Source organism: Trachymyrmex septentrionalis, unplaced genomic scaffold (assembly GCF_001594115.1).
Source record: "Trachymyrmex septentrionalis isolate Tsep2-gDNA-1 unplaced genomic scaffold, Tsep1.0 scaffold7, whole genome shotgun sequence".
Classification (NCBI taxonomy): domain Eukaryota; kingdom Metazoa; phylum Arthropoda; class Insecta; order Hymenoptera; family Formicidae; genus Trachymyrmex; species Trachymyrmex septentrionalis.
In genome coordinates, this window is record NW_017305884.1 from 1,784,271 (window position 1) to 1,809,261 (window position 24,991).

General features: G+C 32.6%; 1 protein-coding gene across 3 annotated transcripts; it reads right to left on the bottom strand.

The window, feature by feature from the left end:
- Positions 1-6: 6 nt before the first annotated feature.
- On the bottom strand, positions 7-24,767 carry LOC108753643 (protein FAM49B). Of its 3 annotated transcripts, none has more exons than XM_018495428.1 (7): positions 24,047-24,767; positions 3,985-4,121; positions 3,333-3,557; positions 2,362-2,696; positions 1,288-1,367; positions 1,056-1,182; positions 7-432 (listed from the first exon to the last, which is right to left on the bottom strand). In XM_018495428.1, exons 2-7 carry the CDS (start codon positions 4,067-4,069, stop codon positions 295-297), a joined length of 990 nt encoding a protein of 329 aa, XP_018350930.1. In that variant the 5' UTR covers positions 4,070-4,121; positions 24,047-24,767; the 3' UTR covers positions 7-294. The 3 variants fall into 3 exon arrangements, with proteins under 3 accessions (XP_018350930.1, XP_018350931.1, XP_018350929.1); XM_018495429.1 differs by lacking the exon at positions 24,047-24,767 and adding an exon at positions 9,512-9,824; XM_018495427.1 differs by lacking the exon at positions 24,047-24,767 and adding an exon at positions 5,511-5,593.
- Positions 24,768-24,991: the final 224 nt, after the last annotated feature.

Here is a 24,991-nt window from a genome sequence, read left to right on the forward strand (position 1 = left end):
AATCGTTCTGGCAAAATCGATCGTTACGTTATCATGTCACTTAATGATTGTTGTTCGAAGACTTCAACTGTCTCGGCAGTTTTCGGGCAGCTTTCGACATAGAGCTTTATCGAGGACACGCGTGTGGTCCACCATTCGCCATACGTATGCAAGAAGGAAGCCTGACGCGGATTGCACTTTAAGCGTGGAACTAACAAAGACGGTCGTTCGAAACGATACCGCTCGAAAAGTATCAGCAAGGAAGTGCGGTCAGCAGTCTCAGCTTCTGATGCAACAACCGCGTTGTTTCGGTAATCATGCGGCGAGCAAATTCTTTATGTTCTTCGGCGTGTTCTCCTCATTCAAATGTTTGGTGGTATAGCGGAGGGCGTTCAGAAGGCCCTCGCTTTTACAAGGTGGCTGGTCCTTTAATAGTTTCACACAGCCTTTGACCTGTTAAATTTCCATACATAAGATCGAAGGAATATATAGGCGATGGGAGATTATTTGTAGCTTTTTACAATAAATATTTACAAAGCTGTCGAGTAGTAAAATAGTAATTTAGTAAAGAAATTCCTTTAACATCCCATTATATATTTTTAAGAATTTGTCAAATTTTAAATTTGTGACGACAAAAAATTTTTAATTTTTTTAGATTTTATAAGTTCCTTTTAGAAATTATATAATGAGAAACCTTCATTTCTTGAATTAAAAAAAAATGAAACATTCAGAAGTGCTAAGAATATATTTTTCTGGTATTCTTCATATGTGAATTCTGAAATAGAAGACTTCTCTAAGATTTTCAAAACTTTTCATTATGTAATTTCTAAACGAAATTTATAAGATTTAACAAAGTTTAAGGTATTTTTGTTAATTTTCACTAAGGTGGTGTTATCGACAGTTTTGTATATTATAGGAGCATTATATTGTGTTTATACAAATATATATTTTACTATATATATATATATATATATACACACATATATTATATTATAAAAAACGAAATCAGGATTATTAACGTTAGTTACAAAATCTTTTTGTCTCAAACATTACTACAAAATTTTTTGTATACTTACATCCACGTTTGAACCCTTTACAAAGGCACCTTGGGGATGTACATGATCATAGAGAATTACCAAACCTACCATAACCCTCAAGACGAAGAGCTGAGTTTCCTCTCGTTGGAATTGCGCCAACAAATTCCTAGTAGAAGATATTTCCCAAATTAGCTTCGCGAAGAAATTCCTGCTTTCTTAAGACAATTCTCTTCTTTTTGCATACTCATTGGAAATAGATAGATATACTTACGGGTTTTCCAACATTCGAAGACACACTTTTGCCATTGTACCAAGCGTTTCTGTAATGTTTTCCCTGGCTATGTCTTCGTTCTAAAAATAAAAAAAAATATATAGTTTTACGAGTATAATAAACGTATAATATCGTGGCAACTTTGCTATTCCGAATTTACAAATATTCTCAATACAAATTTTTTGATATTTATTGAAAAGCTCGCTTTTAAAAGGCATTATGTTATCATGAAATGCATATTTGCACATTGAAGGTAATACTCAATTAAAGTATTGTTTCGTTATCGATTTTAATTAAAAACTTGTATGTTATATCAGGCTCGCGTATACATCCGTACCACGTTTATTTGTCTGCAGTCTATATAGAGCTCGGGTAATTTAAATCGCAGACTAGAATACCTGTCAATTTTCCAGTTCAGCAGAGCCATTATTATTGTCGACAATTTTTTTTCTCTGTCCGTCTTGTCATTACATCGCATGTCGATCGTGTAACGCGGTTATTTGTCATCGCAATCAATATAAATAAAAGTTCACGATTCATTGCAGTGTTGTAAAATGTGTCAGAATAATTAATAAGAGTCTTGAAAAAATTTCAAATAAAATAAATAGTTTACAATATTGACGCTATTCTTTATATTTACTCTTGTATTTCATAACATGGAAGAAAAAATTGAATTGTTTATCAGAGTCAATCTTATACATATATATTATTTATATATAATATATTTATATAAATAAATCATATATTTTTTTATACATAATTATTAATATAAATCCATTTGAAAAATTAACAAATAATAAATTTGCGATTTTTTAAGATACACTGATCGATCAAATTATAATGTTTGAGTTTAATTACGATCAAATAAATAATGTTACGGAAACAGAATTATAGAAATTAGATTTATTTCTCCAATTAATCGGAATGATTAAGGGATAAACCGGGAAACTGCCTGGATAACCGCAGAATTTCGTCTAATTGCCATCAGTTGGCATCTGGTCGGATCAATAATTGTCCGGATAACAATGGGAGATCGTGCGGACGGGAACAATGTAGAGAGGCGATACCACTTACGTCCATCAAGAAAGTAATGGTCGCGTGACTCAGAACTCGAAGCATGGGTGTCGCGTGGGCGTAAAACAAGGACATTCGGTTAGCGAGTTCGTTCCCAACAACTAGGTCCTTTTCGGCGTTGTCCTGACACGTCAGCGATGCCCTCGTCAATGTTCTACGATAGTAGCTAAAGTCATTCTGAATCGCTGGCGTTTTCATTTTATACTCGTCGAACTTCAGTACAAATTCCAATATCTCCGCCAATTGCTTCACTAGTGCCTGTTGCGTTTCTAGATGTTGCGTCGGTGAAAGGTTTCCCGAGCATAATTGTCCCAGAATTTTCGGTACGATCCTTTCTACATAAATGAAAACAAATAAAAATTATTGTCGAACTTAATATCCAAATTTATTTATGTGAAATGGAAACGTTGTTTGTAATTTTAGACAAGCTACATGCAGTGTAATTAATCACTATTAATACATGTATTATTAGCTTATTATACGTAATATTATGTAGCCTAAAAGTAAACAGTACCAAAATTAACAGCATATAATGTAATAATATTGAGAATTGATAGAAACAAATAAATGGCTAATTTAAAAATTTTTTTACATATTTTCTCTCTTTCTCTTTCTTATATTAACTTTACTAGGATAATTAATAAACACCAAAATATAAAATTGCAGAAATCCAAATATTGTATTTTTGATGTTAATCTACTTTACATGTTTTTATTTAAAAAATATTCATTAAAAATAAGAATATCGAATGTAAAGATCAGTTCTGTTCTAAAATGCTGTTTTCCACATTTTGTATTTCCGATAATCACCAGTATCTAGCATAATTACCTTATACCACAAATATGGCTAATATAATTCCGCGGGTACAGGAAGAAGTTTTTCCAATATTCGATATCGAGTTTCTAAGAAGTAAAGTGTAACATCGCTATTTATAAAAAAAACTTATCGTTATTATAATTAATCAAGCATACCGAGTTCCAAGGAAAACTCGTAGAATCGTTTGAGTTTCGCTACAAGAGGTGCCACAGTTAGGTATGCTTTTCGTTGACATTCCTCCGTGGGTGCCGAGATCGCCTCTCTGATTTCTTTCCCGGCTCCTTTATAACACTGTATCTCCTCTAAAATGGACTCTGAATTTTTCAGCACTCTTTGCACCGCCTCGAATGTTTCACGTTCGATGTCCGACGGTTGTGCATCTGTGGAACAGACAAATAGGACAGATCGATAATTATCGAATAACATATGTATGTCTCTTTGCTATGCAAAAGCTTTTTTTGTTACATCTTATGGAAGATACATTTATTTCTTTATAATGTGGAATTGTACATTGTATAGTACAGCTTTGATCAAAAGTATAAAGCATCCCCACTCTTTTTGAAAAACTAACAAAATATTGAAATTGTTACAAAAATACAAATAATATTCTTTTTTCAATACTTTGTTAGTTTTTATTTCGATTTTATTACAATCTTTTCTAAGGAAATGCAATAAATTGATGCTTTATACTTGTGGCCAAGGCTATATTACGGAAAATATTAGTACACAGCGAGTAACATGAAAAATAGCACTTAGAATTAAGATTAAAACTTTTTACGAAATATCATTTATGTTATTACGACTCACTTTCGAAATCCAAGAAGACATCGTATTTCTGAGGGGTGCAACAGGTAGACTCATCTCGAGCCAAAAGACTCAAAAGCTTGCCCATCGTAAGTGTATAACTTCTTTCGATGAGAGTCACTTTACAACGTGAAAGGCATCTGCAAGTCAAAGCAATTCGGTTTACATGTTGCGAGTTTTCTTGTGATCCGACACAAATCATCATTTGATCGAACAAACTGTGACACTAATGCTACAGCATCATTCAAAAATATTTAAAAAAATTATTATTAGTTATTAGTTATTTTGATCGATTTATAAGAGACAATTTATGCCTACAAATTATAGACGTAGGCATAGACTTCTCTGATTTTAGCATCAATGCTCCTTTAGAAATAATTGAACATATCAGTATTTTTCTTCAATTCTATTAACATCTTTCTTCAATTCGTTATTTGAGAGAAAGAGAGATAAAAAAAACAAAGAGAGAGAGAGATTATAATTCAAGCTCCTTTTAAACCCAATAATATAGTGACAACTTCGTAAGAATGTGAGCAGTCTATTCTTATTATGTCTCATAGTGATATAAACGAATGAAAACAAATGCTTATTGTATAAAGTAAACTTCTGGAATATATGTATGTATAGGGTATTGCAGTAATACTATATATTAGACAGTTGCGCGAGACTTTGCAGAGGTAGGCACGGTTCAGTACGTAATGACAACGTAGGTATACGTTAAACTTACTGATCGAATGGCTCACGCACCTTTATACCAATAAAGTTTGCAACGTTTCAATTATGACAGACTTCAAGAAATCTGCCGAGCACAATCCGTCGTAGTGCCTAATATATATACATATTAATGCAACACTTCGAACATATATAATAAGGTCTATTGCTCCATATAATATCCTCGATATCGTTTCATTAAATTGAATCCTTTCAAAATTCTGAATTGAAACTTAAATTATCAATAAATTTAAAGCGGATTATGAAAAATGCATTGATAATTGATGTAGTTATTTATTAGAATCCCGTTTAAAAAGAAACTCGATTCGAAAGATGTTAGAAGCACTGAAGTTAAAGCCCAGAAATTCTTTAGAACATCCCGCATATCAAAACAAACAATTATAATACAATTTCCAATTGCTTTTCTTGCAAAAAGAACGAAGACATCTCACAGAATTATATCTCGCAGATACTTGCAGAGTGATACTTGAAAGATAATGTGATTGAGTTTCTGCTTGAGGTTGAAACCGACGCGACGAGTAGTAACTTGTCACCAGTCCGAGACTACAATGAAATTGAAATTTCAAGCCGTAGTTTGAGCGTATATATTCACTCAGAATGTATGCATATATATATATATATATGTATATATATATCGAACCGTTAATTCCGGATAGGCGACATACGCGCACGCCTAGGCAACTCGGATTAACGCGTATCCGCATCGATAACCGCGGAACAAATGGATTCTGCGAACTCGTCGGCTGGGAGATGAATCTCGCTGATCATTTTCAGCGAAGGGATCTACCCTCCCTCACCTGAAGCGTTCGCGAAGGGGTTCCATTTGGCCGTTCGCGCCGAGGACACCGAGATCTAACGATGACTCACGTGGGAACGTCGCGATCACGTTTTACGTCGCGCGAATGAGAGAGCAACCACGTCAGGGAGGACCGAGTTCGCTCTTGTCACTTGCAGCGTGCAAGAGAACTTGTGATCGGCTTCACAGCTTCTAAAATTGCGAACGGCGAGATTCCATCCCGTTCCGTCGTGCCGGCGACGTTATTTTCAGCACGAAAGTACGCGTTTTGCGCTCGTCATCTTCGGTCGTCGAGCCTCTCGGTTTCTCTCGGAGAAAATAATCGTATACATGTATTGCGCAAAGACTGGAATGCTGAAGTTTCCGATTCGTATGGATATGTCACGGTAAAAGCCTAATTAGTAATTATATATACTTACTAGTCTAGATATGTATTTATGTAAAATTTAGGAAAAGTGTCAACTACAAATAAGGATATCTGTTATTTCTAATAAATATGTTCATTTATTGAAATTTATACATTTCCTACAACACATTAGTCAAAGCATAATACCGCGAATCATCTATCACAATAATAGTATATATTTCAGTAAATTTGGAGCCATCTTCTTTTATAACGTGTTTGTTCAATTTTTATGAAATTTGGACCTATGGAATAATTCGATAACGCTTTATTCGAATCTGAGATAAAAAATAAAAGATCCAAAGATAGATTCGATATGACGGACAAAATTATAAAAAATTATTTTAATTATCATGAAACTCGGTTTTAGAAAGTTTTTAATCGTGAAGTATTATAATAAAGTAATATCGATCAGTTTCTAGTTTTCTTTTATTTAAAACTCATCTGTATTACTTAAATAGTTTATTGATTTTCAAATTAACTTTCAAACTTTGATTATGAATCCTAATGAAACTAGCTCCTCTTTCATGGAAGTCATAAAAGGCACGTAAATTGCATTTTAGTTTTAGTCAATGCGCATACGTAGCCTATTTTCACTTCATAATCTTTTTTGACTATTTATTGATTGTCAAGGGAGACAAGGATATTGGGCCATTTTACAAGCGTTTTGAAGCGGTTTTATTATTTCAGTTCATCCAAATTCTCTTTATTCACAAATGGCATGCAAAAAAAATCAACATGCCATTTATCGCTTATAACGTCACGATTCAATATGGCTGAGGTGACTACTCAGGAGCCTTAACTTTAAATGAAACATTCACGAATAGGCATGGCATATTATTGTATTAATACAACGAGAAAAATTTCTGATTGGAACAAGCACAAAATTCTGATCATATCAATCAGAATTCTAGTTTTCTCAACTAAATGAATTTAACTAGAAAATTCTGATTTGTTTATTTTCAATCAGAATTTCAATTAATGCAATTTCAATTAATACACTTTTTTCCAGTGTAAGGTAAGTTATATGATTGGCGTGCACATCTGCTAACAATTGAAGTGTTCATTTAAATTTGGTGCATCTTGTTTTTGTACTTTTACTAAATCAGGTATGAAAATGTATACTTCTATTTAAGAATTGTAAAAGTTTCATTTTCATTGCTTGTGAATACATTTATTTATCAAGTTAGTATATGTGCATACATATTTTTTAACTAGTAAATATATACATTTACTAAATTAACATTTTTATTGTGACAGATACATAAGTAATAATTTTCATGATGAAAATGCGATTCGAATTTGATCGACGCGATCCGATCTTAGTAGCTCAACTTGTTTGGAAGAACAGTTATGAAAAAAAAGAAAAAACTGGTTTTTCCAGTCAAACTTGATATCTTTTTCATTAAAACTTGTATCTGCTGTTGATATTAAAGGTTGATATTAAAAGTTTATAAATATACGAACTTTACAATTGAAGAGAAATTCCTTCCCCTCAAAATAATCGATCGCTGAAATTTGAATGCGATTGGAAAACTGAATTTTTTGAATATATAAACTTCTCATGTATCTATACACATATCGCTCTCTTACTTTAAAAGTGATACAACTGAAAAAACTACAGAAAAGTGTTCTACAGAAAAGGAAAAACTAGTTTTTAATTGGACAAAAAACCATTGACTATATTAACTCAAATAATATCAACAACTAGAACATATTTTTTATATGATCGAATATCATTTTTGTCATTTTTTTTCTTACAAAACCTTGGAAAATCATCTCTTTGAATTGTGATAACTTGATGATTTTTTTTTTAAATCACCCTTTTCGAGTTGTGACAATTTTGACGATTTTTCAATGAAGCTAAGTTTTGATGAAAATGAGTAACATTTATTTGGCTTATTAATGGTAAAGTCAAAAATTATATCGTTAAGTTGTGTCACTTTTTTGGAAGCAGCAATATGTACTTTTAAAAGAATCGATGGAATTATGATATATTATTATTCAAATATATTCAGTGTATAGTTTTATAAAAAATAGCACATTGCTACACAATAATACACGAATTTCTATGCCATTAAACTGTAATAGAGCATTTCATCAATAACTCCGAGCTAAATATCGATGTACGACATAAATAGCCGAATTGAGCTGCAATGTAAAATAAATATTTGTGTTTAACATTCCTCGAACGCTCTCCAATGCGGAACATTTGAAACAAGGACTATCTGTTGCAATATTCGTTTATTTGCAGTTATTCGTGATCTTTTTATCTACACATTTCCTTCTTATAACATATGTTTTTGATAAATATGAAAAAAACGTGCGCTTTAAAATATTAAAAATATATCTGTAATAAACCAATATATAATATTTTTCAATAACAATTTCGAAAAAACAATTTAATTGCCAATAATATAGAAAGAGTTGTAGTACTTTCAGAAGTTTCAGGGACATAGCTTTAGCCATAATATTGTATATAACATCCCAAAAAATTGACGTAAACGTTCTATATTTAACAAAAAAAAATAATAATAAGTTAAAAGCAATTTCAGTGAAAATTAGTATTTATTTTTGTAACAATTTTTGGTTTTGTTACTTTTCTTTGACTCTTATTATTACCGCCAGTAACTCTTTTGAGGGAATAAATTGAGGGTGTTCTATAATTATGGCCAAGACGGTATATTAAGCTTTTCTGCAACAAACAAAAAACACGATAGAATAAGCGGGAAGGAAATTATTTACGTCAAAAGTCATACTTTGCTACTAAAAGAAAACTTGCATTGCTGTAAAATTTCACCGCCTTGACGCGCACTGCAATTAAAAACGTATAAATACACTTGCCATATCGTTCACATGAATTGTTAACGAGTTCTACGACATCTCTACCTACGCTAATATCCACAATAAGAGTACTGTGTGCTTGCGAATCCCAACCTAACGCGACATTCTCATACTATTGTACTGAAACAATAAACCGACAATTCGTCCAAAACGATTTTCCCAGTTTCGATGCCGAAACTACCGTGCACTGGCAAACGAGGAGTAGAGTTCAAAGAACTTGCACATCAAAAATCTCAAGCGTCTCCCTGACTGATTGACGATGCAATAAAGTTATTGCGCAAACACACACATACACAGACATAATTTTTAGACTACAATTACAGTATTATGAAAATTTCAATCTCCGAAATATCACTTTAATTTTTATTTATAATGAAAAATTGACGAATTAAATTTAAAAAAAACAAATGTTTCCGAACAAATCCGAACTATGTCCATTTCTACTAATTTAGATTAATTCTAATCTCGGTTTAACTTACTTTCTTATCTTTTGCTTGAATGTTACGAATTTAAAAACAAATAAAGAGTAAATTAAATTGAGATTAAAGTTAATCTAAATCGAACATATCCCAAGATAGAAATGGACGTTAGAAGCCAGTTCCTCTAACGTCTACGTTTAACAATTGTGTTTATCTTCCCGAGATTAGAAATGGATAGAAACGAAGGTTCAGTCCAGCTGTGCTTAAAGTTAATGTAAACAATAACAGTAACATTAAGGAACAACGTTCGCTGAATCAAACGCATAGAATATTTACAGTGTTCACAGATTGACGAGATCGTTGTGATGTTTGCCATCTACTTTCGCACGAGCGGCTGGCTCGTCTCAGGAACTCGAATCGTGGAATCCTGGTAGCAGCGGGCTATTTACGAGGACACGCCGCGAATCCCGAGTGGCGTTAATCGCGTGACGTTTGATGGGCTCACCGTCGCGGAATCGCGGTGTAATCGGCGCCGACGGCGCGAACACATGACGGCGACAGGTGCACGCTGAACGGGACGCCGGTGGGAGCGTCACGGGGTCAACGGGCACGCGAGATGGATGCAACAACTGTCATCCGGTGGCCGGCCATGTTGTAGGTCGGGGGGGTTGCTCGTTCTAGAAGTGCGAGTCCTTCCCTTATTTGGTAAAACGGCGGCGGCGGCGGCGGCGGCACGCTCGCGCGCGCGGAAAATCGATTGGGGGTTGCTTCGCAGCGAGGGTAGCGAGATGGCGCTTGAACGAAAGGGGGGTTGCCAAACGAGTATCGAAATATTGGTCGCGTAAATTTAGAAGCGGCAAAACAAAAGGTAGCTCGAGGCGAACGATTTATCGAACGTAGAAGAAAACTAATTCGGTAGATGCACGAGAAGATCGAATCGATAATAAGAAGACTACGAAGAAATCACGATCCGAAAAGTTACGGTGGCGACTGTAAGCCATTCCGATACCGATATCAAGATATATTTCTGAGGCTTCTTCCTGGGAATCTGTCACGATAAATTGCAGAACTTATATGGCCACTTTACTTTAACTGCTGAGCGAAAGGTCGCGCCTAGAATTTTCGTTTAAACTTTTTTAGAAGGATAATCTTTCAAATTAGAAAAACGAATATGCAATTTGATATTAAAGTAGAAATTTGATTAGGCTTTTATATATATGGCGTTAAAAAAAAAGTTTCTTCATTAAAAATGATTTTTCATGGTTTATTCATATTAAAAAATCATACAATTTGCATTTGATGTTGACTTTAATGAATTCAAGACTGAATATTTTCCTCTACTTCTGAAAACACCGAGAATGACGCACGCAACTCCTGCGGCGCTTTTGTACCGCTCTAGTCCTCAAACTAATATCTTAGTTTCAATATTTATTCAAAAGCTACATACTGAGCTCATTTAACGTCGCAAACAAAAAAACTCGCACGCATTTAGACACGCCTGCATTGATCTGTTTAATGAAGATATTCTGTACAGCGATCGATGTACTTTCACGTAATGAAGTCTTTGATACGATAGGAATGGTAGCGCGCACAATCAACTGCAAATAATAGAATACACAATGGAACGTTATGGAAGCTGGGACAAAGTTTCGTGCACATTATCGATTCTACGATGTGTTCGATAGATTGATTCGCCATCCGAGCCGAAAGAATTGATATCCCTCGCGAGACCGTTATCCCAGATAATAATAAGATTGATACACGTGCGGGAGATGGATATAAATGCAGAGTGGTCGATACCACGTGCCTCGCACTGTTACTATCGGCACCAATACTACCACTTACTCATTTCACGGACCAACGGGGTGACGTCGACGTCGCGTGAGGGTGACCGACGTCGCTCGGGGTGGATCGAGTCACCCGGGGGAAAGCTAATCGAATTAGCATTCGCATCGCTCGGCATCGCTCTAGCTTGCACCAATGCCTTTGTGGGTCAACGCTCGTCGTATAAACAGACGTCTTCAATGTGGCCGACTTCGATTTTTCATGCCGCATGGAAATGTCGCGGCAGCGATCTCCCGGCGCAGAGGGCCGGTGCCCTATGACCCATTAACTTTTCCACTATAATTAATTGACGTTCGATTCCGTTTCTCACGCAACAAGGATCGAGGATTATAAAGAATGCTTTATTATTAAAGAAAATCTTCGAGCGTTTCCGCATCATTGAGAGAGAAACTGAAAAGAGAAATTTCGATGGGAAAATAAATGATTTGATAGTGACTTATGACTTGACATGATTTGTTATAAACGTCATCTGCAACGTTATTCCTTAAGTTTAATAGATTTTTAAAAAGATTGAACCATAGATCCGTACTAAAATTTTTAATAAAGAATTTCAATGGTAAATGATAATATTTAGTATTATTAGAATAAAAATATAGGATGCATTCCGTTATTCAAGTAAATCTATAGTTCATGTAATATGTATTACAAATTTTTAGTACTTGCAGCCACAGAATAACGAAACGCAGCCACATATATATCCTTATAAATATATTTTTGAATTTATATAAAGAAGCAAATATAGACTAGTATTTTATTTTTTGTTCTTCATTCGAGATTCTCATGAAAAATTAATAGTATTTAATTATTCTTTTCCTCTATATACATTTGAACATTGATTCCCAAAATGTCTTTAACTAGAAATAATTAAAACTAGGTCTTGATCCCTTTTATACAAAAGTAAACCATTCCAGAAAATTTATGTTGGATCTATGAATATTATATTATTCTTGTTTTATAAGTAAAAAGTTCCGGTCTATGAACAGGATCATGAAAGAGAAGCTATTCTTTTTTTATTTGACAGTGAGTACACGTCAGCTTTACTTTTATACTTTTTGTTTGAATATCACCTGCGTGACATTCAACTAATTCATTTTTTTATTTAAAAATATAATAATGCATGCATATTAAAAGATTAATAGTCTAAATATATTATATTATATTACTAATGCATATACATACATATCTCTTTGTGTCTTTTGAATTAAATATTTTGAAATATAATTTATATATATTTGGTAGGCTTCTCCAATTGATTAAAATAAAGTGTATCAAACCCTCTTATTATGTATAGCCAGTCGCACATATTTACGGTGACGTGTGTTCGCAATTGCAATGGTCGACTTAAATGCTGTTGCGGGGAGATTTTTGCACCTCTTTCAATATCACGATTGGATAATCGTCGGAAATTGTGGGCGAGGATAATTGACGCCTATTAAAGGCCTTTTTGTGCATCAATTCTAACAAATCAATTGAGATCTCCCCATCGTTACACACAACTCTCCGACTTGACATTATCTCTTGCGCATCTATATGATGCGACGCAATAATTTCACGAACTGTAAACCTCTTATTTTTAACAAGAGCCATTTCGCAATAATTTGACTTTCTTTAACTTTTAACAATATCTAGTATAGTATAATTTTTATTATAGACAAATGAAATTCATAATTATTGAAATGAGACTTTTTGTTAGTGCACAAATTGTCGTTTTACATTAAAATAGAATGTTTTCATTTGAAAAAGAATATCCTGAAAAATATCTAATTTTAAAATTATTAATGCATGCAAAGAATATAACAAATTCGTTTTACACGCGTTTTTACAAGAAGAAAAATTTCTGTCAAAATAAATGTAAAAGAGAAGGAAGTCTTTTTTTTACCTAAATACGTCAAAGCGTCGCGTCGTGTACGATATAAATGTCATCAGGCGTAGCTTCACAAAAACTATGATTAGTGACTTGTGTCTTCAATATGTAGTATGGACAGAGAAAAAAAAGTCTGGCCGTATTTCTTTAAAGAGGATATACCAAGATTATTTTTTCACTGAAGATATCCCATCTTTACCATGTTAATGAACATCGCAATAATTAAAATTTCGATATTAATTACGGTATACTAAGAAGGAAGAAAGTTGCACCACATCTTCATCAGTGTTGGTTCACTTCGTTTATAAATATGAGGCATAATTTGCCTTTTAATATTCAGCAGTTTTACGCAAAGTTATCGAAACAATTTCAATAATTAGTTATTCGTCATCCTTGGAAAAGATGCGTTCGGCAAAACTTTTAACGTAGTATTTGTACATGGTAAAAACATTTTTTATTTTCGTTAAAATTCTTGTTGAATCTTTAACATATCCGAGTGTTAATTTAACATAATGCGATTGTGTTTTATTTCAATATCTCGTATTAAATGGGTATTCAGCATTTCTTAGACCAGTTCAGTTAACTCTTAATCTAGGTTCAACTTATTTCCAACTGTATGATGTAAATAAATACAAACAAAAAAGATCTTCTATTGCTTCAATTATAAAGAATAAAATTTGTTGAAACAAATGGCTTAGCATGCATCAAATCGATGCTTTTATATGATATACTCATTTCACCTTCAAAATGTCAGAAACTCAGCGAATTTATGTCGATCATCCTTTTATTAAAAAATCATGAATTAAAATATCTTAATTTCCATTTCTCCCCGAAATGACTAGGCGCAATTGTCCTCGCATCATTGTTCCAGTCACGATGTCGCCAGACAAGGACTGATGCAATCCTGACAAGCCGAACACCGGCACGCATTAGTGCGCGTACTTAATATGGTAAACGTGCACGCGGCTAAAATGTCATCGAGGCACGCAAGAGACAGTGTCCCCAGTCCCCATGAGGACACAACATGCTCTTTAAATCATATATATATATATATATATATATATATACGCGCGCGCACGATACGTATAAGACATCTTTGTAGTCTAAGCATGACTCCCGGGAGTCTCAGCCTCCCTCATGGTATGTGACCCTGCCCCGTTTATCGATGAAGCGGAGTAATTATCGGAGTTGACGAGCGGAAACAAGAACTCGATACATCCGATAAATAAGGAGGACAGAGGGGATGCATTGCGGTACCGTGTAGTATAACCGGCTTTTCGCAAGAAAGTTCGTAAAAGCAGTTTCGAGTCGAAGAGAGAGTACCGGCGTGTTTTCGACTTACTGAAAAAGTAAATTGCACGATTCTTACGGATTCAAGATAGTTATTTGAATCCCGCGAGATATCGTAACCTACTTACGATAGTGATTTTAAAGACTACACTAATACAGGATTCACTACAGAAGTGTATGAGTGGAAAAAGTCTCTTTGAGAATGTCCTCAAAGGAAATTATTATATTCGTGCCGTTGATAAATAAATATGATAAAAATGTAAATGAAGGAATACAAGAGAAAATGATGGCTCCTTTTTTTCGTAGATTTGTCGATCAAGAGATTATGTTATTTATTAATTTATAATTAGAACATTTGTATTAAATTTAATGCATTTCAGATGGGATTTAAACAATCCGTCCAAATTTTTGTGTTAATTTAACACAAGATAAATATGTTATAAGAAAGTAATATAAAAAATTTTATTTAAACAACACGTAAATACTGATATAATTTGGAAGCAACTTATTGAAGCATATTTTTTAAATAAAATTAATTTTTATAATACGTTAAATTAAGATTTTATTCATTTTTCTTAAAATTTATGGTTTAAAATACATATTTTTTTATTTATCTACATATCTTTAAATTGTGTGTTATTTTAACACTAAGAAATGTTGAATATCAATTTAACACAAAATATTTTTTTTTAATAACAGAATTATTTCATATTAAATTAACATTCGGATATACGGTTTAAATTCAACGCAAATATTTTAACAAAGATTGGTTGTAACACAAATATAAAAAATGTTTTTAACTGTATAACGTCGTGAAAGATGAATTTAACAAAACCTGTTGTTTGATTGGCAACTTAATATTACGGGATTACATCTTCCTGAGCGATGAGAAATTCTCTCACGTTCATTGTAACAATCATACAGCGATGACAATTATGCAACGTCTCTTTTCTGTGGCAGTTCAAAATAAACAATAATGGGAATAAAAATAGTCGTCAAGAAAATCTCGTACCGGAGACTGCTAATTAACTAGGGGGCTATGGGAGTTCAAATAGCACGAACGAATATTCACGAAATTAAACATGAGAGAAGAATGCACATTGTAAAGTTAATGACATAATATCATTCTCAACGAATATTAAAAATATAATTTATTTCTTACGATTTATGTGCAATGCAATCTTAAAAATTTAAATAATCCGAGAGATGAGGTGAACAAAGACTCAATGAATATTAATAACACCATTTGTCCTTTGTACATAAATTTAAATGCAAATAAATTTAAATGCAGTAATATTATTATTACACAGTGTTTTTAAACTACAGAAATGACCTCTTTATTACTCCGAAGAAAAAAAAATATGCGATTGCTAGAAGTCCAGAGTTTAGATTGCAGCATTTTTCTGAATGCTTACGCCACTGGCAAAGCAGGGGGGATATCGTCATATCCCGGACGAAGACAGGAAACCTCCAAGTAAAATCCCCCTCCGGTCGTACGCACGTATGCGTCAACGAGCATCGGCGTACGTTTGATTGTAAATGAAAGCGGGAAAGAAGCAACGCAAGCGAAAGCAGAGCGATGAATAGCGAAAAACGTACGATTATTGCGAGTATTCCTTATCGATGATGCGGAGAAAGCGATTGCTCGATTCAGAATGAAAGCCTGAATAGCCCTATTTAATTTAAATATTCGATTTTGTTCAAAATATCAATTTAGTTATATCAATTAAAAAAAAAACAATTGTTTCTAAAAGGATATTAAAGCGGGATATTAAAGCGTGCGCTTTTATCTTTTATTCAGTAGAAATGTGTTAGAATCCAGAAATTATAGTCACAGATGTATACGGAATGTTAACTGCCATTTCAGTATTATCTAAAATCATATGAACGTCTTAAACGTAAAAGCAATAAATTACGGACGTGCCGAGATTGACCCAGAAAATCGAAAATTGCGGCACAAAGTGGATTCGTAATTGGAGAGAACGGCCCGCGTGGCACTATAGAACATTAAAGCTCTGACTGCACGCACGGTTGCTGTGGTCTAATTTCACATATATGTATATGTATATGTACACTAAGCCTGCATTTGTGATTCTAGGGACACGGTATCCGTTTCAGTACCCTTAACATTTAGCCCATGACGTAACGCTGATAGTTGCCTTATCTTACAGCTGTCAAGCAGATAAAATATCGTCCATTCTATATTTCACGCAGAGCACATCAATGAAAGATATTATTTTTTATTATGCTCATAAATGATAGATACAGTAGCTGTCAAAAGTTTCCGGTCAATATAATTTTTGTCAATTTGTTTTTTAGTTTGTTATAAGTTCATGTAATTCTTGTTATACTTATAATCTATTTAAGAATGCGATATTTTAAATACTGGTATATATTAAGTATTTGTATATCTAGATCTCTTTATTTGTAATAAGATTCTTTATCTGAGCAATATAATAAAATTACTTATTGATCGGAAACTTCTGACAGCTACTATAATTCAAATAATTATTGTCCAAGTTTCGATTTTCAATCTGAATATTAAAATATCAACCATTTTGATTATTATTGGAGTATAATTTGCTGAGAACAAACAGCTTCTTTAGACAAATTTTACAAGCGTTGCTTATACGATGAATCATGGTAAGAATGATTTTGTTAAAGTATCTAAAAATTTAATTAGATACAAATCTGAGAATGTTTTATTATATTCAAGAAACTCAAGTAATGCTGTAAAAAGTTTTGAGATCCTAATAATCTGAGTATCCTACATATTATAATTATTTCGATAATCCAATAAAATTATTTTCAGCTTTATATCTATAGGTGAATTTTTAGAAACTTCAACAAAATCGTTCTTTCCACGTGGTTATCTCAATATGTAAAACGGATAGTTTGTATATAGTTTGACTTTCGAAGTTCACTCGCGTTACAAGTTTTGATACTTTTCGTATCGTTCTCGTATCTGTAACAAATGGAGATCATGAGACAAATATTTGAAATTCTTTGATATCCATAATGTATTTTTCGGTATCAATAAGTTCGTCGATTACATATGTATAATGTCTGTTTCTATAGCTGAACTAGTATAAACTTTTGGAACTTAAAGTGAAATAAGTATATGTTTGATGGAAGCGAAAAAGAAAGTTATGGTACAGTTTAGTGTATGAATAAAAAACAGATTTATATATTTCGTAGAAGCATGAATTTCGCAATATTTTATTTTTGAGCATTTTCGAAATTGCCAGGCATTCCGTTTTTTTCGCTCGCTCGTCAATTATTGCGTAATATTGTAATGTCATATCATCGATATTTAATCCGTTATATTCTCCAGTGCTGAAATTAAAATAATGAAACGCAAATATTTTTAAAATTTTCTGTTTACAACTAAAATATATTTTTAAAGTTTTATCTCTTCTAGTTTATTTCAAATAAATATATCTTGTTTAAAAGAGTCCAGAAAATTGAGAGAGTAAACATTTCGAGTTAAGTATATTGGCCGTACGTATTAATTAATTTAACTTTTATACTTTTATTACGTCTCATAGATATAATTTTAAATCAAATTACTCGTATTACATTAAAATCTTACAGTTCCTTTTATTATAAGATATATTTCGTTATAAGATAAATGATCTTAATCAATAAATTGACAGAAAATTAACGAGCTGAACGGCACATTCAGAAAATCGATTTTCGCTTGGTTTATATTCATACGATGCGGAATTTTCGATGATACCATCCGATCGATGAAACATGCCGACAGCAATTGATGAATCCGCGTTTATGCTTTCCCCTTTACGTTCCTAGCGAACGATCGAATGACCTACTTGCTAATTGCCGGTAGGTGCGCCCACGCTCTAATTAACAGCAAAGATCGATGTGGCAATTAAATAATTCACGATTGATGTACAACCGACAAATGTGTAAAGTTATAATTGAGTATCAGTTTGTAATTAATGAAATGATTCAGTCAACACGGCGTTTGGAAGAAAATCTTAATCAAGAAATAAAATAGATTGTTTGCGCGTTGATGTGATTTTAATTCGAGAGAAATGGAGCGAATTGTAAAGAACAGCAGGATACTCGCAGAAAACAAACGTTATCATGTTGTCTAAGACAGTGACGAGAATAACATCCGCCGTTGTTGCATCATGATTACATTTGCGATAGACTTATGGGCGATAGATTATGCATCAAATGCAGTTTTCAAGTTCAAACCCTTCAGCACAGGAAAGCTAACAGGAAAATCGTTTGACTGTTCCACCAGTGATATTAATCGCTTCAGCAGATGAGACAGTGTCACGAATGATACGCGACCTCACTTAAATCAACCCGTTCGTTTCAGGTTTCAATTTCCTCAACAGTAAAATAAAAATTCTTGTTTACAGAAGCAGCAGTCGTTTGTCGTAAATTCATTCTTGTTTTTGCGCGTTAACGCAATAACAGATTCTCACATTTAGCCGGCGATCGTAAACACTAATAATATTTTGAAAAAATATGAGAACTGCCAACATATAGTTTTGAATATTTCTGGAATTATGCGAAATGTATATTGTATTTAGAAAATATTTTTATTTTATTCCAAGCACGAAAAATATTTTAACATTTAATATTATATTAATAAAATAAAAATTTATTGATGTATAATACTATCAGTATTATCAATTCAAAATATTTACTCTTTTAATTCTTGAAGACTCTTTAAACAAGTTGTACTCATCTATTTAAAATAAACTAGAAAAAATAAAAGCCTACAAAGAACATATTTTAATTGCAATTGAAAGTTTAAAAAAATTTGCAACGCGTGTGAAATGGGATAACTTTGATCCAAGTTTTCAAAAATATTTAGAGAGACAAAATATATTCAAAATTAAGATACAAAACGTTTCAGAATGTCTTTAAGACATCTTATGTTCAGATTTAGAACATGTATGCTGTCTGGGCATTGTCAAAATTTGAGCTAAAGTTATCCCAATTTTAGGCCAAAATTATCCTATTTTATGACAATGGATTTCATGATTGGAAATAATAACTAACTACGTTGTTAGTTACTTTGTGCATCGTATCTCTAGATTTCTTATTCGAATATACTGTAAAAACAAAAATTACCTCAAATACTTATACATCCATTATGTTTCTATTACATATTCAGATGATAAATATGAAAACATTTTATTATTTTAGTATTTTATCGTATACCAAAAAGCTTTTAGATTTAGACTATTTAATAATTTAAAGAGTTTTCTTCAAAGATAAAATGTTACTTCGGTCTACGAGGTATATACACTTGATATTTATTAATAATATTCATATATAAATTTTCGAATATATTTTTCAGTTGTATAAACTGTGCTTCAATTCGGTTTGTTAATTAGACTTAAAACGTTATAAACTAAATTCGAAAATAATACAAATCACATTATTTATTAATTCAATAATAATAATAAGAATCTTGAAACATTGCAAAATTTTCAACAAACTGAATCGGCGCGTAATTTATAAAACTGAAAAATGTATTTCCAAATTTACATAAAAATATTCTAAGCATCTGCTTCAATTAAATATAAAATTCTTTCTTTTATTTGTGTTCTTATCGTGTTATTCACTTATTCGTCTATTTTCCATTTAATATTGTTTCTTCAGAAAGCTTTCATCATTGTCAAGACAAACTATCTCATTCCTAAGATAAAAGTTTTATTTATTGCTTCTCGTCATAGGTTTCACCAAACTATAAAAACACCTTCATATACTCTAAAGTTTCGATGTTCTTGAAAGATCTTACACGGTGCGTTTCACGATTGAGAGGTTGAAAGAATGATTGAGAGTGTTGCTTCTTCTCCATCACACAAAAAATTGACGAAGATTGACTGGAAGAATTTACTTCAATTACACATCGCGTTACGAATATTATACATATTTTCCGGTTTACTTGTGGTGTTACTCCTGGCAACAATATTCAATATATTTCTGAATGTAACGAAGACGTCAGTAACTCCTGTTCCAATAATGCAAGGAGTTTTATCTAATAACCTTCATTTGTGCGCGAATCAATCGAGTTTTCCACCGAAGATCATTGAAAAAGAAGAAGATAAGTTAATTCAAAGCAAATTGCACAAAGATCAAAACTCGACGATAGAAATGCAAAGAAAACTGTACTTGGAAGTTCCTCCCAAAGTGAAAATACCTTTGCTCGACGAGGGAAATCATTCATCGAAAGTCGATCAGCCCACTTCTTATATGGATCACGAATCCAAAATTAATACAACTGAATCAATCAATAATATAAAAAATGAAAGAAGAAACAATGTCAATAACCAGACCACTTCTTATATGGATAACGAACTCAAAATCAATATTACTGAATCAAATAAAGCTCACAAACTCGAGACTAATAAAAAAGATATCATTAAACCAACTGAAGAGCACCAACCTGAAATTAGTACCACTGAACCAATCAAAAATAGAAGAAAAAGTGTAGTCAATTACAGGCAAACAATCGATCTCAAACACGAGATGGACTTCCCAAATAGCATAGAACATTTCAAGTATATTCCAACGAAGGATGATTTTACATATTATCATGTTGTGATGATTTAATACAACTAATGAAGATAACGAGGGAAATTATTTATCGAAAGTAATCGATCAGCCCACTTCTCATACGGATCATAAACTCAAAACCAATATTACTGAATCAGCTGAAGCTCCTAAATCCGAGATTAATACAACTGAACCAAATGAAAACAAAAAACTCGAAATCAATATCACTGAGCCAACTGAAAATCCCAAAATTAATACTACTAAACCAATCGAAAATAAAATATCCAAAATCAATATCACTGAAACAATCAAAGTTCACAAACCCAAGATTAATACTGCTAAAGATGACAAAAAATCTTCATCATCTTTCGATGACGACATGACATCTATCTTTCATAATTTAGGCACCATTACATATTTCATGAACATTTTTTAGATTACTTCACAATCCTGAATATACTCTTCATAGATCTCTTATTACCAGAAAGATTTAATCTTGGACAAATTTTGGAAGAAAGAAGAATATTTAAAAGATTTGGAGAATCCCTGCGATAAAGCAAAAGAGACGAGCGTTCTTCGATTCCAACTTAACATTATAGAAAATATTAACTATTCGTAAGTAATTGATGAAGTAGACGCATGCTTGAAAGATCTGGAGTTTTGTATTGACAATCAACGATAGACAAACCCAAAGATATGACACTTGATACTGTAAATGCTCCAAAGTATTTTTTAATTAGTAGTCCATTAATAAAGTTCTTTTTTTCGATTGGTCAATTAATTGCTTCGAAACATCTGTAGTACCAAGTAGACGCATCCACGCTGAGAATTAACCGAAGACTACTCGAGAGTTATATTATAACCAATTGAAGATCACAAACAATATTCTCTGTTTTTCGATTTAAAGCTCAAAAGTGCATAAAAAGTAAAAATGTTAAATAAGTTTCGTAAACCTTTAGATGTGGATACGCATTTATCAATATGTTATTAATAAATAAATGTACTAATTATTATATTTTAAGATCCTTCAAAATGGCTTTGGTAGATCTTTCGTTGCCAGAAGAATTTCATAACTTTGAAAAATTCTGGAAGAAAGAAAAGTATTGGGAAAATAGGAGATTTGGAAGATTCGGAGGATAAGATTCTCTGCGCTAAAGTAAGAAGAAAGCATTTCCAAGTTTAAAGTTTACGTTATATTAAATTGAAATTATTCGGGAATAATTGATGAAGTAGAAGTAAGATAAGCTTTTTATTAAACAATCAATATATAAAAATTAAACAAAAACTACGTGTATATAATCAGTCCAATCCAACGTCGTGAAATCGACCACGACATCCACGTTAAAAAATAAAAAATAAAGAGAATAATTTAAAAAAAACATTCTGTTAATTGCATACACTAAATCTAGAAATGAGAATGAGACTACGTGAAAGTCATAGAATAAAATCGCGTGCATTTCACGCATTGCATTCGTGCAAAAATTAATTCGTCAAGATATTATGGTAGAACTGACCGCAGGAATTAGCTCAATGTAGATAAATTTTGATTTACTTGTCTTAATTAATTGTTTCCCGCAATGGCATTTACCTTATTCGGCAGAAGTAATTAGGGGGGTTTTAGATTACCTATTCTTCTTTTATCGAAATAAATACTTTTCATTACTTTGCAAAATTGGTGCATCAATTTTCTATTAATAAGTTTTTGTTTCTGTAATTATATTAACTTTCTAATACCTTTAAGGATGTATTAAGTGTAAAATCTTTTCTGCAAAAAGTGACTGGAACGGGAAATTTATACTCTCTGTATAAAAATAAATATTATATACATACAAAAAAATAATGTAATAAAATTAATATTTCTTTATTTAACAATATTATTATATAATTTAAATGAAAATTTTCTCATTTTATTTTAATTTTTAATTTTTAAAAACATGTTTATTGCATAAATTGTAATAATTTTAGTAATTGTGTTTTAAATCGAGGCCAAACTTTTTTATATTACTTTGACATACATGTATAGAAAAATTTGTAATGTTTTCGTAATCTTTTAAATTTCGTTTAAAGAAATATATGTAATACACCCTTAAAAAGAGCAAGTGTGTGCGTGTGTGTGTGTGTGTGTTGTATGTGAAAAAAGTTTTTTAAATAAAATCGAGAATAAAATGACAATGAGAAGTTTTTCTCTTTAAATTTAAATTTTCTGCAGAACGAGTAGGAGAAACTTGAAGATATCAGATCTCTATCATTTATCACTATGATATTTTAAGACTGAAGTTTACAATTTCGCGTGTATCAAGCATAATAGTTTCTTTTACTTTCGTGCCTTATCCTTCGCGTGCACGAGGTGATGTATTAGGATTTATTTATCTCTATGTGAAAATTAATTCCACGAAGGTCTGTTATATATATAAATCCTGCAAATCGTTGAATATGCAGAGATTGCGGAACTGAGAAACGATACGTCATCGAGTAAATCGTGTGCGAATCATTCAAGCGAAAATGATAATGATTATATATGATCGAGCAACTTGTCGATTACTATTCAGGGGTACAATTTCAAGTTCGTGAATCACTCGCACTTATTATTACTTTATAGCATTGAAAGATTTTTATCGTGATATATACTATATATATACACACGATAGTGGCTTTTTTATTGTATAAAACTAACAATGATAATGTAATCGCTAATCCAACATTTAACTTACGATTTGTATATTACTTTTCTAAAAATATTTATCACGAAATAAAAAGATATTATTTTTTGGCTTCCTTAAGAGTGAAGTCAAGAGTTGGCTTAGGGGTTAAGCGATAAAAACATAAGCCGTTTTTTAATCGAACATACAACAGCATGGAGAATCCATGGAAACAGACTCCAAAAACAATAAAATTTTCAAAAGAATTATTTAATCGCATTTCGAGATTTACATTAGTTAATCAAAATTTTATAATCTCTAAACTACACGGACATACTTTTTGTTATTTTTGAGAGTAAATAAAAAACAAACTGATAAAATAAAGAAAATAGATAGACGTATAAAACAATTAAATAATAATTAATTATTTCATAAATGATAAAATAATTCGTTATTTTATAAATAATTAAATAATTATCTCATGAGCTTATACAAATTTTTTAATGAAATACTTAAAGCTTATAAAGTAATTTATATCGAGTGTTACATTATCGTCGCAAATAATTATATCATACTTCCTTTTGAATCGTACAAATCTCGTACGTCCCAACCGTGACCTTTACAATTTAAGTATTTGTTCCAAACAGCAAACTCACGATATTTGCGCATGAGAGAAAAAAATTGATTTACCTTCAGACGAAGCGAGACGAATCGTAGCATTGTTACAATTGAATTATTAAATGAGACACGATTAGACCCATATACGAGCAGTCAAACGCATCATTCTTCTTCGTTGCTTAATGTGCACTTCCGGTATCCTTGGCCGGACAGGAAACCACCAAGACTTCCCGAAAAGGACGATCCTCGCTTCGTAGCCGCGAAAAAGTTTCGTGTCGCAGCAGATAAAGTTTTATCACACGCACAGACCACACACAGCCCGTGGACTGTCGCAATAATGGTACCCTTGTGTCTGTCAACGATCAACCTTGTCTCTAAATGTTTACTCAAACGTACGCGAGCGTGTTTAAAATTGTCAGTCCCATCGATCAAACCGATCCACCGCTCGGCTGCGCGCTTCTCTCTCGCGAAGAAAAGCTTTAAAATACGTCCGTGATGATTTTGCCACGCTTTCGCGATAAGTTTGTTATCAGAGAGGAAAACTTTGAAATTGATATCTTCTCAACATCAAGATCAAGTCTGTAATTTACCTAATATTTAAAAAAAAACGTGAAACCGAAAGGTGCGTCGTAAGCTCTACGCTGAGCTTTCGAACTAGCGGTGGAACCGCGAATTCGGTCCAAATACGGCGATCGATTTTTTCGTAAATACCGCGGCGGCCGACTGTATTTTCTTTTTTTCTATATATAATTTGCAGCACGACACACGACACGGCACGGCACGACTCTCACGAAGGTTGTTACACCACTGTCAAAGCGACGGCGTGCAAGCAAACGCGCCGCGCCGAGACAGTTTCGCTCCGCGCGGCCAGCCAGTTAGACGCCCCCACTCTCGACACGTCACTACCTCCTGCATCGTGGATCTACAACAGCATCGCCGGCTGTAACACACTTTGCTGTGTCAGAAAATTTGCGATCGCATATAAGAATTAAGCGGAACTTAGCCCCTTCGAGGGAA